Below are 16824 nucleotides of genomic sequence, written 5' to 3' on the forward strand. Positions count from 1 at the left end.
AACAACATTCGAACACAAAATCGAGCACGCGTACTGATATTATAAGCTAAGCGTTCGTTTGGAATTACCTTATATCTTCTATTTCAGGAACGTGTGAGCTCCAAGTTGCTAATCCTCTTCCCTTTTCTCTTTTCGCAGGTACGATGAAGGTGAGGGTTTTTTCGTATTCGCGGCGGCCTTCAAGTTCTTCCCCCCAGCAATGTCCTCCCCCTTTTATCTAATTCCTCTTAGGTTATATAGTTAGGTTTTAGATCCGTTTTAGGCAAGATTAGATTGTTAGATTTAATTAGTGAAGATTGTATTTGATTCAGAGATTTGATTTTGTAATTGATTCTGTAAATTACGTTCTTTTTGATTCAATAAAAATACATTCAGATTTCATTTTATGTTTGTTAAGATTTGATTATCTGGATTCAATGCTGGGATTTGATTTAGTTTGAAGCTAGGGTTTGTGTCCATTTGCAGCGGCGCTAGGAAGCTGGAGACGAGGATGAACAGGACTCGGGTCAGATTGACCCGGTCCATACCCTGATCCATCAAGCCCAGAATCCAACCCATTGACCCAATAGCATTTGTTCGGTACAACACCCATTACCTCAAGCTCACTATGCCAATAACCCCCTAGCCCAATGCGCCCCTTCTTGATCCTCATTTCAATTAGTTTAATTAAGAAAACAATTAATCAAATACCAACTAATTAACTGCTAATTAAATAATATAATAGGTAATAGTTTGATTAATAATAATCCTAATACTAATGATGTTCAAAATGAGCCTAATAATAATAAATAATCTAATTATAATTCATGGTAATAAAGTATAATGAAAATAAGAATGAGATAAATAGTAAAAACTAAATTAATTAAAAAATGATAAAAATAGTATATAGGAAATCTTAGAATGAGATAGATGGGCCCAAAATATTTGGGCTTATATATTTGCACATCCTTTTTTTTAGAGAGTTTTATAAGAGATCGAGTTTAATAATAGATATATTAAACCCTATGGCTCTTAATTTTTAACCCCCTTAATAAATTAAAAGACGTGAATTAAAACGGGTAAATTTTGGGGTATGACACTAAGCGATATAGATCTCGCTAAGCGAGCTTCTACTTATCCGTACACTATTCATAGATATTTTACACTAAACGACAAAAATGATCTCGCTAAGCGAGCTATATCTCACTAAGAGAGCTTACGAAGCTTCAGCTATTGCCAAAGAGAAATAGAATTAGGCCATAGCACGCTAGAATTTTCGCTTAGCGAGTTTGACAGAACTTTGGCACTTTATTTCCTCAAAATGCGCATTCGGAGCCGTGTCTTCGACACTTTATTACTCGAGTCTCCAAATATGCAAGAATACCTACAAAAAGACATTAAACTATCAAACGGTACATAAATACACTAAAATACAATTATTCGTAAAGTAAACGTATTTACAAACAAATCAACGTTTATTCAAACGCTATTGTCAAAAAGAATAGATAAGTGCAACAAAACTTACACACAAAAATAGATACAATTTGCACTTATCAGCAAACTTCAAAAAGAAGTTTGGTGGAGGAACTTTGTTCAGAGATCTCATGATGGTAGCTGCCAAGGCTACCTATTTTGAGGCACATGAAGCAAAGAAGCTCATGATCAAGGAGGCCAAATTGGAAGCTTATGAGTGGTTGGATGCAATTCCGAAAAACAAATGGTGTAAGTATGCTTTCCCTTTCTTCTTAAAGTGTGATGTGTTAATGAACAATTTGATTGAGTCTTTTAATGCAACAATCTTACTTCAAAGGGACAAGCTAGTAATTACTATGCTTGAGTGGATTAGGAATTATATAATGGGAAGGTTTGCAACCCTTAGAGAAAAGGTAGATGGATACAATGGTCAAATAATGTCTAAACCATTAAAAAGTCTAGATAGAGAGATTGAGAAGAGTGAAAGTTGGACAACAGCATATGCTGGTAGGTTTTCATTTCAGGTTACCAATGTACTTTTTACCGATAGCTTTGTACTGGACCTAGAAAAACATACATGTAGTTGCAACTTTTGGGAGCTAGTTGCCATACCATGTAGACATGCAGTGGCAGCCATTCATAGGAAGGTGGATGACTCAGTGAGCTATGTAAACAAATGTTATCATAAGAGTACATATGAAACATGCTACAATGAAATCATCACCCTTTTGAATGGACAAAATAAATGGCCCAGAACCTCTCAAACTGATATGTTTCCACCACTGTACAAACATGGTGCAGGGAGGCCCAAAAGGTTACGTAGGAGAGAACCTGATGAAGTTAATCAGAATAAATTGCAGAGAACTAATACTAGTCATAAGTGCAAGGTTTGTTTTGAACTAGGTCACAACAAAAGGACTTGCATGAAAAATGGGCAAATTGTTGCTATAGGTGTGCCAACAAACAATGTTCCAAGTGAAGAAGTTCCAACAAACAATGTGCCTACTGAAGATGTGCCAACACAGGCCAGTCAAACAGCCCAAGCAACTAAAGATAAGGTATTCAATTGACTTGTTATATGATATTTACTTACCTGAATTATTTTCTCATCCTGAATTATTTTTTGCAGCATATGCCTAAAGCCAAAGCTTCAAAGAATGTCAAATCTAGGAAAACTGATGGAGCTGTGATGGAGCTGGAACAAGTGGGACATCACAACCATCACAGTCTTCACCTGTTGATAAGTACTATGAATGAGATGCTGAAACACTAGAGGCCTTGCTGGATTGGGATGATATATTGGACATTCGGCCTTTGCATGTGGATACTTCACCCATGAATAAAGGAGTCTCAACCAACTGCTGCTACTACTGCTACCAAGCCCAGGGATGGACCCATAATTTTCTTTGGCCTGGTTCCAAAAAAGGCTAAGACCAAACGATTCAAACCACCTGCATCATCTTCAGCACAAGTGCATGCCTAACCACCTGCATCATCTTCAATAGAAGTGCAAACCAAGGCCAAAAAAAGTAAAAGTGATGTTCAAGTGGCAAAAAGGCAAAGTGACAGACTCAGGAGCCTTAAGACAAAGGTTGTTGCAGGTCCAGGAAAAAAACCAGATGACCCATTGGTTATCACTGAGGAGGATGAAGCCACAGAAGATTCAACTAGTGGTGTCATCAAGAAAAAGAAATGGGGTGACATCTATAAAGGCTTAACTCAGTGAACAAAGGATGCACTGATTATGTTGTTTTGTAACCTTTTTTGTAATCAAATGCTTAACTCTGCATGTTTGTTATGTTTACTTGTAATCTTTTGGAACCTTTTATGTTTAACTCAAGTCAGTAAACTATGCTGCAAAAAGTACTGATGATGAACCTTATTCAAGGTCACCTTATTATGTCGAATTAGAGTTATGTCTACTAATTATGGTGCCTTATATTATGGAAGATATCTGCTGATGTATTCAAATTATAAGTCAAATTATAGGTCACTAATTATGGAACATGTGCAAGTTATATATCACATATTATGGAAGATGCCAATTTATAGGTCACTTATAATGGAACATGTCAAATTATAGGTCACTAATTATGGAACATGTGAAATTATAGGTCTTATAACATTAACAAACACTTATTCTTATTAAACCCATACTGCAACATTGTCAAATTATAGGTCTTATAACAACAACAGGATTAACAAAGAATCATTAAAGCCATACTACAACATTGCATTCAATTTCAGAAACAAACAATTACACATTACAAGTTTTGGCAAAAACTACAATTTGCCCATAATCCTTCAACATTTACATTTCATTAGCAAATACAAATTGACCATGAACGAAATAGCAATGCAAATTGATTTCATCTTTCCACAAATCCATCTGACATCTGTTGGATATGCAATTCCACATTCTTCTTCATTGCTGACTCATATAAATCCTTCAAGGCTTCAACAGATTGCATCTCCCTTATCTTAGTTGAATCATTTGTCCATTCTTCATCTAAAGTCTTGATTACATCGTGCCCTGGTCCCATATCATCATCCCATTCGAAGAGATTGCACGTTTCATCGCTTTTCCAAAAGGGACATCTCCAGAAGAGTCTCCCTCGATTACGACCATTCTTGCAATAATACGAGATCATACAAAGATTGCAGGCCCACATTCTCCATCTACGATTGCTCACACCTGTTGACTGAACTACTAAAATCGATTTGCTTCTATTTGAATAAGACACCATAGCTTCACGCGACTGAGAATGATGAAGAAAGATGAAGAAGACTATGAACAATATTGAAGAATGAGAGGCACGCTTTTGGGGGAAGAGGGAAGAATGAGGAGCTGATTTAGGGTTTACTCATGGATCAAACACCATTATTATAAAGACTAACCAACGTGTCACATAATAACATACACCTGGCAAGCCACGCCATCCTCCGTTAGTGAAAACTAACGGGAGGGACCATAACAGGTGACGTCAAATTTTGCAGGGATCATTATTCGTAGAAAAATTTTACAGGGACTAAAAATGCAGGGTCGCATACTTATAGGGACCCTTGGCATAATTAACCCAAAATTAAAATCATCACATATAACAATCAAGTAAATCCGGTGTAGTGGGAAAAAGCAAGTGTTTGTAACCAATAGGCAAAGGATTCAATTCTCTTGTGAAGCAAATTTTTTTTTACAAAATTTTCTAAAAGAAATAATATATAGTAATATATAAATAAAATAAAATATATAATTAAAAAAAGAATATTAAAATTATAAATAAATAAATATAAAATAAAATAAAATTACACGTGAATTTAAAAAAATAATGAGGGGGTTTTAAATAAAATATGAGGGTGTTGTATATTTAACCCATAAATTAAATAGAGACGGATTTATTGAATGCTAAGTTCATCGCAAAAGATGAAAAGTATGAAAATTCATGACAAATGTTCATTAAAATCCATAATCTCTCACTAAAATCATTGCAAAAGATGAAGATTCAGGAAAATAACTCAGATTACAAAAGATAAAACTTCATAACATATCTCAGAATCTGTCACTAAAATATATAATCTTCAACTAAAATCTAAAATAAGTTTAAATTCAAAAAAAATTCCATTTTATTTATAATTATTTTCAATATTACAACATTAATCTTTTTTACATCTCGTGTTTGTGGAAATTTAAAATTTTTCCAAATTCATTAAGAAGCTTGTATTACTAAATTAGACATCCTACTTATTTTAAATTAAATTTTCCTAGATGAGACACTATGTAATGCTATTTTTTTTTTTGTTATAATTTTTTTGGTGTGCATCCATGGAAATAAAAATAAATAATTTTTTATGTTATAATATTGAAAATAATTATTTGGAAATTGAAAGTTTTTAATATTTATAATTTTAAACTATATTAAGTGAAGATTTTAAGGTTTAATTATGAATTTTCATTTTTACGACAGTTTTAGTAATACTTTTTTGATTTCTGCCATGAATTTTCATCTTTTGTTTAGACTAATTTATCCTCCAATATGTCTTCTTGGGAATAAAGGGAGTACTGGTTATTCCTCGTAGATTTGAGGGAGGTTTCCTCCTTTACTAGTGTGCTCAATCTGGCTTCTCCTTGACACCTCACATACCACGTATTTGTAAGATGGTTAAACGCTAGACACATGTTTGGGTCTGGCAACCCAAGTCACAGTCGGGCGACCTGAGGTTGCGTCTCCCTAGCTCTTCCACTAGGTATTTCACTACTTCTTTGGGTTGCTCAGATCCTAAGTTGCTTCTCTCCAAGACCAATAATGTTATCCAATTCATAGTCCCTCAAGCATAAGGCCTACTAGGGCGGAGTCATTAAATTAGGTACACAATTTTTAACTGAAGCCTATGACGAAACATTACTTGGGGCGAGTCCTTAAAGTGTTGCTTGAAACAAGTCCATCAAGTGTTTCTTTGGGCGATTCCCTCAAACGTTTCTTGGAGATAGTCCCTCAAACTTTTCTAGGGGTGAATCCTAGAGCGTTGCTTTTTAGGCATGATGAGTTTTGTCTAAGGAATGTTCCATCATCATGGACCATCGATTATTTTCATGTGTGTGATCTAGCCTGTAGGAATCTTATCATTTACTCGTAGGTGCAGAACTAGGATTGAAAATGATGCACACTATGCCCTAGCTCATAGAACTTTAAATAGATGAATGATAACCATTTTTTCTACACGTTTTCTCCATTTTCTGAGTTCAAACATCTCCTTTTGTTCTTCTTTTCCAAGTTTGACTTCATAATACAAAAGCAAAGTTCTAAGATTTGGACATACCCGTCTTTAGAAGTTTCACTTGAGGGGTTCTCCTTTACAAGTTTTCTTGAGGGACTCACCTTTACAAGTATCTCCTGAGAGACTCGCCTTTACATGTCTCGCATGAGGGGCTCTCTTTAGCAAGTATCTCCTAAGCGAGTCTCCTTCACTACAAAAAAGGCTCATTAGTGACGTGATTTTCACGCCACAACAAGCAAAATCACGTCACAAATTGATTTTTGCAACATGACTAATTATGTCGCAGGAGAGCATGTAGCAACTAAGTTGTGTTCATGTCACTAATTAGTGAAGTGAAAATCACGTCGCAAAAAGTTACACAGATATCCAAGAATAATTGAATGTTGTGACGTGATTTACATGTTACTAATTAGCGATATGGAAATCACGTCACTCATTTCTTTTTTCTAAAATAATTTCTGAAACCAATTAATAAATTATATATATATATATATATAAATTAATAAATTAAATTAATAAACAAAATATACTAAAAAATATAAATTAATAATCCAAAATATAATAAAATTAATAAACTAAAATTATAAATCTAATATTACTAAATATAATATAATTATAAATTAATAAATATCTTACACAAATTCAAAATCAAAATTAAAAACAAAATAAAAATAAAATTAAATCAACGATTAGTCTGGGTCGGGAAAGTTGCTAATGTCACCATCATTTTCGTTCTCCTGATTCAACGCACGACCACCCATGTTTTGATTTCTACCAAACGATTGCATAAATTGCCGCATTTGCGCCTCCATATCAGATTGCCTCTTTGCAATGACCTCTATTTCCCGCTGATGTTCACCCTGCATTGCCTCCATTTGAGCCTTCAATGTCGCCTCCATTTCGGCCTTTAATGCCACCTCACGTTGCACCGCCTCGCATCTCACCTCATTTCATGTGGCTAGAGAGCATATTTCTTATAGTGTTTTACAAGTCTTGCTTGAGAGAATATCCTTTACAAGTATTTCCTTATGGACCCGCCTTTAGGAATTTCACATGAGGGACTTGCCTTTATAGGTCTCACCTGAGGGTCTCGCCTTTACAAGTACCGCCTAGGGAACTAGTCTTTCCAAGTGTCTCTTGGAAATATATCACTGTCTACCTTGTTTAATCACATATCCCTACTCAGACCTCGTGCTTGAGGGACCATATACTGGAAAAAATCCTTATTCGGTCTTATTAGGGATCATCCCATAACTTAATAGGCCTAAAGATGGTATGAAAGGGCCATAAAACGGAACAGGCAAGCCATTGTTCACCAAACTTGAGAATGGTTTGCCCGACCCAAGCCCATGTCCATTATAAGTTAACTACCTCATGTCACAGCACAAAAAATACCCAAGCGTATCACACGCTCGAAATAAAACAAATTTGCCATTGAACTTTATTTATTCGAAAGGGAAGGGAAAATAACGATAAAACCCACTAATGAAAAGAAATGGTCGTCGCAACCAAATTAGGGTTCTAGACCCGATTATGCAAAAGGAAACCTGAAAAGGATCATCATGCAAGTTCAAAGCCAAATAAGTACAAGTATCAAAGCATGTCTTAAAGACAATCACAAATAAAACAAGATAGGTAAACCTATTCAAAACATCATAGTGAAAGAATATAATTCCAACAAGCATGTGGACAATGTAATTTGTTACCAAGACATAAACATCAATCAACCATGTATAAACAAGCATCAAGCAATCATGATAAATGATCATTCAAGAGCACATGAACAAGCATCAAAGCAAAGTATCTCAATAAATATCAAGCATTGAGATCATACAAGAGGTAAGGCATACAAGATCACGGTCAAAATGTGTCAAGCATATCATAAACTCGTGGGCAAGTATCAAACAAAAAAATCATGTCAAGACATCTCAATCATACAAGCATGGTAATCAAGACAAAATATTAATCATATGAAAATGGTAAGATCATAATGGAAACCCTAAAGGATAATCATGTATAAACTCAAAGATAAAAAAGTACAAGCATCAAGGCATGAAATCAAGTTCAAGTTGTAACACCCCGAAATTCATATATTAATTATTTTATTAGTTATTTATTTATTTAATTAACATATGATATATTAATTAATTAAATTGTGTGATTTTGTGAATATATGAATTATTTAAATTAATTTGTGATATACATGTTTTGGGTTAGTAAGTGTGAAAATGAAAAAAATAAGGCTTAAATGCACTTTTGGTCCCTGTAAGTTAGCGAGTTTTTGATTTTCGTCCCTATAAGTTTTTTTTTTTGAGTCCCTATATCTTACTTTTTGCTTGAGGTTTAGTCACTAAAGCCAAAATTCGCAGGAAAATCTGCAGGTTTCTTGCGATCTTCCTGCGAATTTTCCTGCAGATTTTGATTTAGGGACTAAAACGAACGCGAAAGTGAAATATAGGGACTGAAACAAAAAAAATAACTTACAGGGACGAAAATCTAAAACTCTCTAACTTACAGGGACCAAAAGTGCATTTAAGCCAAAAAATAATTAATTGGGCCTGTGTTGTGTTAGCATGAGAAATAGTGGGGAAATTTCTTTATGCACCCATATAGGGTGGAAAACACCCATAATATTCCCAAAATACCCTTCGGATATGCATATCCGAAGACAACCTTACCACATTTTTACTGATTTCGGAAATGCATATCCGAAATCACCCCTCTTTGAATTTTTTTCATTTAAATGCTGGATTTAAAATGTCAGGTGTTTTTTCAGATATGCATATCCGAAAAAACCCTTCCCAAAAGAAATTTGGGATATTGGTTAATTTTGATTTTCATATCCGAAGTATCCCAATATTCCATTTTTTTAATTTTATTTTAAAATAATATTTATTTATAATATAATTATAATATAATTAGAGTGAGTTATTATTAATAAAGAATAACTTAAATACAAATTGTTATAAATAAAGAATAAAAAGATTAAATAGAATTTTAATTTACATAGGGGCATTTTAATTTATAAGCATTATTAATTTTTAACTTATATTAATTTTGTTCTTTAATTAATTTTATATGAGAATAATGTGTTGATTTAAATATTTAATTAATTATAAATGGTATATATTTAATTATATATTTTGATTAATACAATTAATTATAATATTAATACAATTGATTCACCTTGATTTTAATTTTTTTAACAAATATTGAGTTTTTTCGGATATGCATATCTGAAAAATCCCAAGACAATAAATTGGGTTATTTCAGATGTGCATCTCCGAAGTCACCCCTTTCCCAAAAAACAAAGTGTCTTCGGATGTGAATATCCGAAATCACCCTTTTTTTATAGAAAAATGTGTTGTTGAAGATGCACATTCGAAATATAGGGGTATTTTGGAGATTTCACCGCGGGTCTGTAAGTAGACATGTGGGTGCATAAAGAAATTGCCAATAGTGGAGGTGTTGTTTCTTAAGCCCATTAGTGAGATAGAATTTAGTAAGGAGTTTAGTAAAAATAAGAGATAAAAGAGAAAGATAGTAAGAAAAGAATAAAAAGAGTAGAAGAGAAGAGAAAGAGAGAAGAAGAGAGATAGAGAGAAGAGGAGGCAACCCTAGAAGCTCAAATCCTAAAATAAGGGTGAGATTTCTCCATTATGATGGGTTTGTATAATGATGTATGCAATGAGTGACTACATGATTTAGGAATTTTGTTATTCAAATTTTAGGTTTTTGACATGTTACGTTTTGTTGAGAATCCATGAAATTGATGTTATAAAATTGAGGTTAGAAACATGTTTTGATGTTAGTAATTGATACATAGGTGAAATTGAGAGATGATTGAAAATCACAAATTGACACATGAAGATATGCTTCATCAATATACATATATGCTTAATATATTTGTTACTGTAATGTCAATCTCGTTATGCATATATTGTTTCCTTTAAACCATTGTTATTATAACACTTATAATGGAATTTTATTTATTTTTTAGTGTAAATACTATATTGTATCGCATTTGTATATCATGTTCATATGATAACGATAAAATTATGGTAACTTATAGTCAATATACTTGTACAAGGTTTCCTTTTTACCCTACTTGACCCCACTAACTATGGTCATGGTGGTTGGTTGTCTCTTCTTATCAGTGAAATAGGTGATGAAAGCCTCGCACAGGTCAGACCAAGTACTTATGCTTTCGTATGGGAGGGACATGTACCATGCTAGGGTTGTCTCGATTAAGTTTAATGTAAAGATCATGCATTCAACATATTTGTCATCTTGGTAGTAGTATAGAAGGTCATTCACATACTAGACGTGCTCATCTGGGTCTTTAGTTATGTTGTAAATCTGGACACATGTGAGTGGACACATGGTTGGTTTTTTGCAAAAAGTTGGGAACATCTTCTTCATACTGTTCTCTCTTCTCAGGATGGCGAATTTCGAGAGGAGTCTCTCTACATTTCATTCCTTTGGGATCACAGGAAAGAGTGCAGTATTTGTGCCATCGAGAGATTGAGATTTTTGGACCAGTTATGGATCCATCCTTGGCACAAGAATGTAAATTTTGTATTAAGTCGCATCTTGAACAATTTTGTTCTTCAGATTAAAGTTGTGTTTGCTTTCTTCAATCTGAGCTAGCCTTTCTTCCGAGGCCCAAGATTTTTGCTGTTGAACCATTTGATAGACGTTGTCCCCGTGCAAGCCAAGGTTATCCTAAAAGAGTTGGAATCCGCGGAGTGTTTCGCATCCAGACATTGTAGGCGGTAACAAAGGTCTAAATGAAGGTTTGCTTAGGTGGAATTGAAGTGTATATCCAGGGAATTTGATAGAGGGGATGTATTACATTTGGTAGATATTTCTTGTTTTTATGCAAGGTTTCTTATCCTTTAATTATCCAGAAATGAGTGATAGTTTTTATACTGAACTTAAATGTAAAGGACAAAAACTAAAAGCAAGAATATAAAAGACATACAAGAATTATACCCCTTATATACCAAGACAACATCTAGACCTAGTCCCTCTACTCCTTAGAGAATTTTCCACTATGTTTTGATTATTATAAGCGTATTCGATGAGAACTCCTTACAATATTATAATGCACAAACAAACCCTAAACCCTATGGTGGACTTTAAATCACCCAAATTCAAAGAATAGTTGTCACAATCACCAACCAGAATGTTGATCTTCACCAAACACTATGGTAAAACAACAATACACACAATTTGTAGACAATTTGAATAATATTTGTCTTTGGTTTGAATTCCAAGTTGAATGAATAAATATTCGCTTACATGTGGCATAAGAACATCATATAATATTTATAATTAATTATTATTTAATAATAAATTATTTTTAAATTTAATTTTTTTAAATATTAAATTCAAAATTTCTATATGTTTCTTATGTATGTATACACATATATAAACAATATTTTAAGTTATTTGTCAAGCAATTATTTATTTATTTATTTAAAAAATAGCTATTGATATTAAAATTTTCAAAAATAAATAAATATGTTTGCGGGACTAGACCTAAATCCTACGAAAGTCGGAAAATGATATCTACAAATAAATAATCATCACATATGTTAATTTTAAACATAATTTGGATTTTTTGTTACAGGGGCCAAAATATGATAAAATTTATTTTTTTGTAATATTTTTCTATACAAAGATGAATAACTATTTATGTGTAACATTTCAAATTCAAAACAAGAGTTATAATTGACAAAATTTTACTTTAGCCGTGCTTGTTTAATGTTGCAAAACTATTTTTTGTATGGGTTCTAAAATGTGGTGATGTGTTAATGCACGGGGTGCGACATTATTATTAATGAAAATAGCACATCAGCATGGGTACTTACAAAAAATTTATTACAATGAAAATTGCATGACGATCATGACATTAGGGACAACTTTATCTAGTTGGAAAGTCTATAAATAACTCTAAAAAGAATACAATTATGTGTTTTATCTGTAACATTTTTAACTGCTTTTGAAAAATAGTAATTATCATCTTACAAGTTGTCATACACATAGAAATATAGTATAAATTTGTTTTTCTCTTCCTTCTGAATAAGTGTGATTTATTATCAACCTCAGTAATTATCTTTTGATACAAATAATATATATAATGTCATCTTTAAGAATTTCTAAAAATGTTCTTGCAATCTTGTCGTTTGTTTGGATTTCCAACATTTTCACCCATGCACAAGTTCTATTTCCCTTGGAGAACAAATTTGAACTTAGCTACTCACTTTCTTCCCAGAATGGAGAACGGACTACAACTAATACATATCATGCTATATTGAAATTCATAAATTCATCGAGTTTTCCGGGTCGAGGATCATTTCCAACTGGCTTTTTGTTTGGTGCTGGATCTTCTGCCCTTCAGATTGAAGGAGCTTCTAATGAAGGAGGAAGAGGACTTGGTATATGGGATGATATAATTGAACATAAAAAAGGTGTGTATTTAGATGTAGATAAGTTTTCCAAAAAGATTGAATATTATAAGCGCTATAAGGAGGACGTACAACTTTTAAAGAAGCTCGGAGTAAATTCTTATAGAATGTCCATATCTTGGAATAGAATAATGCCAAATGGAACCTTGAAAGGAGGTATAAACAAAGAAGGTATCAACTTCTACAACAATTTGATCAATGAGTTGCTAAAAAATGGTATTGAACCTTTTGTGACTATCATGCACTTTGACTATCCGCTAGCTCTTCAACAAAAACTTGGCGGCTTCTTAAATCGCTCCATTGTGAGACATTTCAAGGATTTTAGTGAACTCTTATTCAAAACATATGGAGATCGGGTGAAATATTGGACTACAATCAACGAGGGAGAGGTCACAGCTATATTTCAATACATGCACAATATTGATAATATGTCTGTTGAGGCATGTCCAACTACGGGTAAAATATGCACAGAAGCATATATTATACTTCATAATTTCCTAATTGCCCATGCTACAACATCAAATTTATACAAAACAAAATTTCAAGCACTTCAAGGGGGAGAAATTGGAATTGCTCTTTCATCAGGAAGTTATTATCCCTACAGCTCTAAACCAGAGGATGTGGCTGCTGCTAAAAGACTAATGGATTTCTATTGGGGATGGGTTTTAAAGCCAATTTTCCATGGAGATTATCCAAAAATAATGAGAAAGCTAGTGGGGAATAGGCTACCCAAATTTACAAAAAAAGATAAACAAATGTTAAAAGGAAGCACAGACTTTATTGGGCTCAATTATTATACTTCTCACTTTGCTAGACATGAATCAAATAAAACCAAGGTTTTTGGTGACAATTTTGATGCCTTAGCTATGTCAGAAGTTTATAACGTGGAAGGAAAAACTCTTGGCTACATGGATCAATACGGTTTGAACTTTGTCTATCCTGAAGGATTATATGACTTCTTACTCTATATTAAGAAAAAGTACCAAAACCCCAAAATCTACATCACTGAAAATGGTATTGCTTCTTTCAAAACACCAAATCCATTGAAGGATGAACATCGAGTTGCTTACATTGCTGCACATATTAACGCGACCAAAGCAGCCATTGATGCTGGTGTAAATGTTTGTGGTTACTTTTCCTGGGCAGCTTTTGATACATTTGAATTTCAAGCGGGCTATTCTAGAAATTGGGGGCTTTATCATGTCGATTTTAATGATAGTCTCAAGCGTATACCAACTGACTCAGCTAATTGGTATAGGAAATATTTGACAGATGATTTGATTGGACTAAACTAAAAAATAAATTAAATCAATACAAATGGATAAAAGGGAAACCAGTACCCCTTGAAAAATTATTGTTTACAATATGACGATTATTTAATTTTTTTAGAAATTCATTTAAAGATTCACATTTGTAATTTATATTAGTGTATATACTAATACAATCTGATTATTATTTAACTTGACTTTGTTTCAATATCTTTCTTTTTTTAAGAATAAAGATTACATTACGTAAAACGTAAATTAGGAATTGAAGCTTAAAACATCATACATAAAAAAACATTCAACAAAGAAAAAGGAGGATTAACACTATAAGCACTAAAAGGAACATAGTTTCTTTATTGAGTAATTATGCGAACACGTCGATTTATTTCCTAAGACGAGTAGCAAAATGAGTTTTTATAATCATTATGATGGAGAAAGGATTTGATTTCTTTTTAAAGCATGTAAATTTGGTATTATTTCTCTTAACCATAATAAAAAACACAAAGAAGTCAGTTAATTCAAACACTACATCCTTAAGACTAAGGTTGTGAGAAAGATTAATGATGTTTCTTAGTGTGTCCAAATTTTTGCAAATATTAAGCCACTAGAAGTTACTTTGTTGAAAAAACTTTTAATGAAGGCAACATTATGGTCTCTTAATATATCTTCATATGCTAGAAGGTCCATTATTAAAGTTATAGAAAACATACATATTCATTTCAAGCATACCTAGAAGGGGTTTTATTCAATAAAGATTATTTGTATCTTGAATGTCATACTCCAAAGGTTTTGATGTTCAAATAAAAATCGGTCTGACAAGTAACATAGTATCGAAGTTTTTTTATGTTATTCATCTATATAGATTTAATTATGTACCTTTCTAACAAAGCTCGTCGTTCTAATTTTGAAAGTCCATCGTTTGATGGTTACTTTATCAATCATACGAGTGGGCGCTAATTCTCACATATATGCATTTAAATACTTTAAAAACATTTTAAAAATCAACAGATTAATAAAATAAGAACTCGTATAAATAGAGATATTTTAATTTCAAAATATTTTTAAAATGAATATTATGCGATATAAATTCTTAGAAAAAATTATATTATTATTGGACAGTTTCTTAATCATCATGAAATTACTATTACTTATTTTGAACATTTGGAAATAAAAAAAATGTATGTTTTTAAAATACTTGAATATTTAATTTTATTTAAATATATTATTATATATGTTTATCTGATTATTTAAAAAATGTTAATTAAAACAACAAATCTATGTTTTTTAATATTTTAAATTATTCTATATTTCTTTCTAATGTAACATTTGAATACATTTTTATAGTTTATGTCACAATTAACGTATACTGCCTTTATAGTATTTTTAACATGTCCGATAAGGGTCGAATCCCTTCCCATGTCCCAGGTGAAAATTTGATTCGAGGTCGACGTATTGGCAGACCCACCACCTCCTCTATAGTTCCTAGATATTAAGAGAGGATGAGTCAATTATTTTATATTTTATAGGCTTTATTTCTTTGTATGTATGTTGGCATCATGAGATTTTGAATACTTTGGTCATACGCCTATGGCGCTTGTAACAACACCTATGAGTATTTTTATGAGACTTTGATCTCTCTGGTCATCCCCCGCACTCATTGTTTCCTTTCATAATCACAAAGGAATGAAACCATTTAGAGAAAATATTTTTTTTTAATAAACTAATTATAATAAATAATGATCATTTTTATTTACAAAAAAAATGAACTTGAATTTAACTTAACCTATTGGCCACGCCATTGCTTATTGGACATAACAGTTGTGACTTTTGTTCTCGACTTGAACTTGATTAGCCACTTTTACTCGTTCAGTCAGAGCAATGTATTTTAGTAGAAGGAGGTCAAATAGACATATCCCTCAGCTGGTTGATCATGGAGGCCATGTTGATTTCCATAACTTTATCCTTGTCTCCCTTCTAGTCCTATGGTAGATGCTCCTGCGCTGGACTACCATGAATAAGGTGTAATTGGTCTTGGTATCTCTCCCTTTTCCTAAGGCAACCATTAGTTCATTGTACCCCCAAAGACGAGGCACTAAGTCGTTAACGGAATGTAGATCATACCCTTCATGGTGTCACACCTTCTTTTTCTTCAGCCCCATCTTCTTGAAGAGATATGGGTACTTGATGTCACATGAGTTTCCGCCATCAGTTCGAATCCTAGAAACCTTAAATTTGAAAACAATAGCAGTTGTCACCAAGGAAAAAATTATGTTCGGGATTCCCGACTTTTAGTTATCGCAAAATCTAAGAATCGACCTTTTTAGACTTGTGGTAGAAATTCTTCATTGTTACTTGTTGAGGTTCATCCGCTTAACAATCTTTCTCTTCATTGTAAATTTGAAAGGGTTTAAAACCCTAGGAGTGTCTGTTGTTATGGAAGCGATATGTTAGTGCTTCCCCATTTTCCATTCACCTTCTCCAGTACTCACATCTTTGCCTTTGTCCCCAGCCATGGCTTCAAAAATATTCTTAGGTGGTTGTTTATTCTTTGGAGAGTCCTCTTGGCACCTCTTGTCATCCATGGTGTTCTCGAAAAAATAACCCTTTTTATTAGCCCTTTGATTGCCTCCTTTAGATAGATACAATCATTGGTGTTGTGGTCACGACTCTTGTAAAAATAGAAGTATTTAGACTCATCACTCCGTGTAACCTTTAAGAACAGATATGGGTTCCTTATCTAGGCCACTTTGTACTCCATATTAGCGCACTCCTTCAAGATCCTCTCTTGTGAAGTGTTCAAAGACGTGTATGTGCCAAACCTTGAACGGGGTCTATGTTCATTTTCCAATTTGGATCGCCCA

At 32.9% G+C, this 16824-nt stretch overlaps 1 protein-coding gene across 1 annotated transcript; it reads left to right on the top strand.

Moving 5' to 3' along the window:
• The first annotated feature begins 1586 nt into the window (after positions 1 to 1586).
• Positions 1587 to 13993, top strand: LOC131598370 (uncharacterized). The gene is made up of 5 exons (XM_058870982.1): positions 1587 to 2510; positions 2582 to 2696; positions 2958 to 3174; positions 12340 to 12668; positions 12702 to 13993. The coding sequence occupies exons 1-5, from the start codon at positions 1587 to 1589 to the stop codon at positions 13991 to 13993; spliced, it is 2877 nt and encodes a 958-aa protein (XP_058726965.1).
• The last annotated feature ends 2831 nt before the right edge of the window (positions 13994 to 16824 follow it).

This window comes from Vicia villosa, linkage group LG4, assembly GCF_029867415.1.
Source record: "Vicia villosa cultivar HV-30 ecotype Madison, WI linkage group LG4, Vvil1.0, whole genome shotgun sequence".
NCBI classification, from domain to species: domain Eukaryota; kingdom Viridiplantae; phylum Streptophyta; class Magnoliopsida; order Fabales; family Fabaceae; genus Vicia; species Vicia villosa.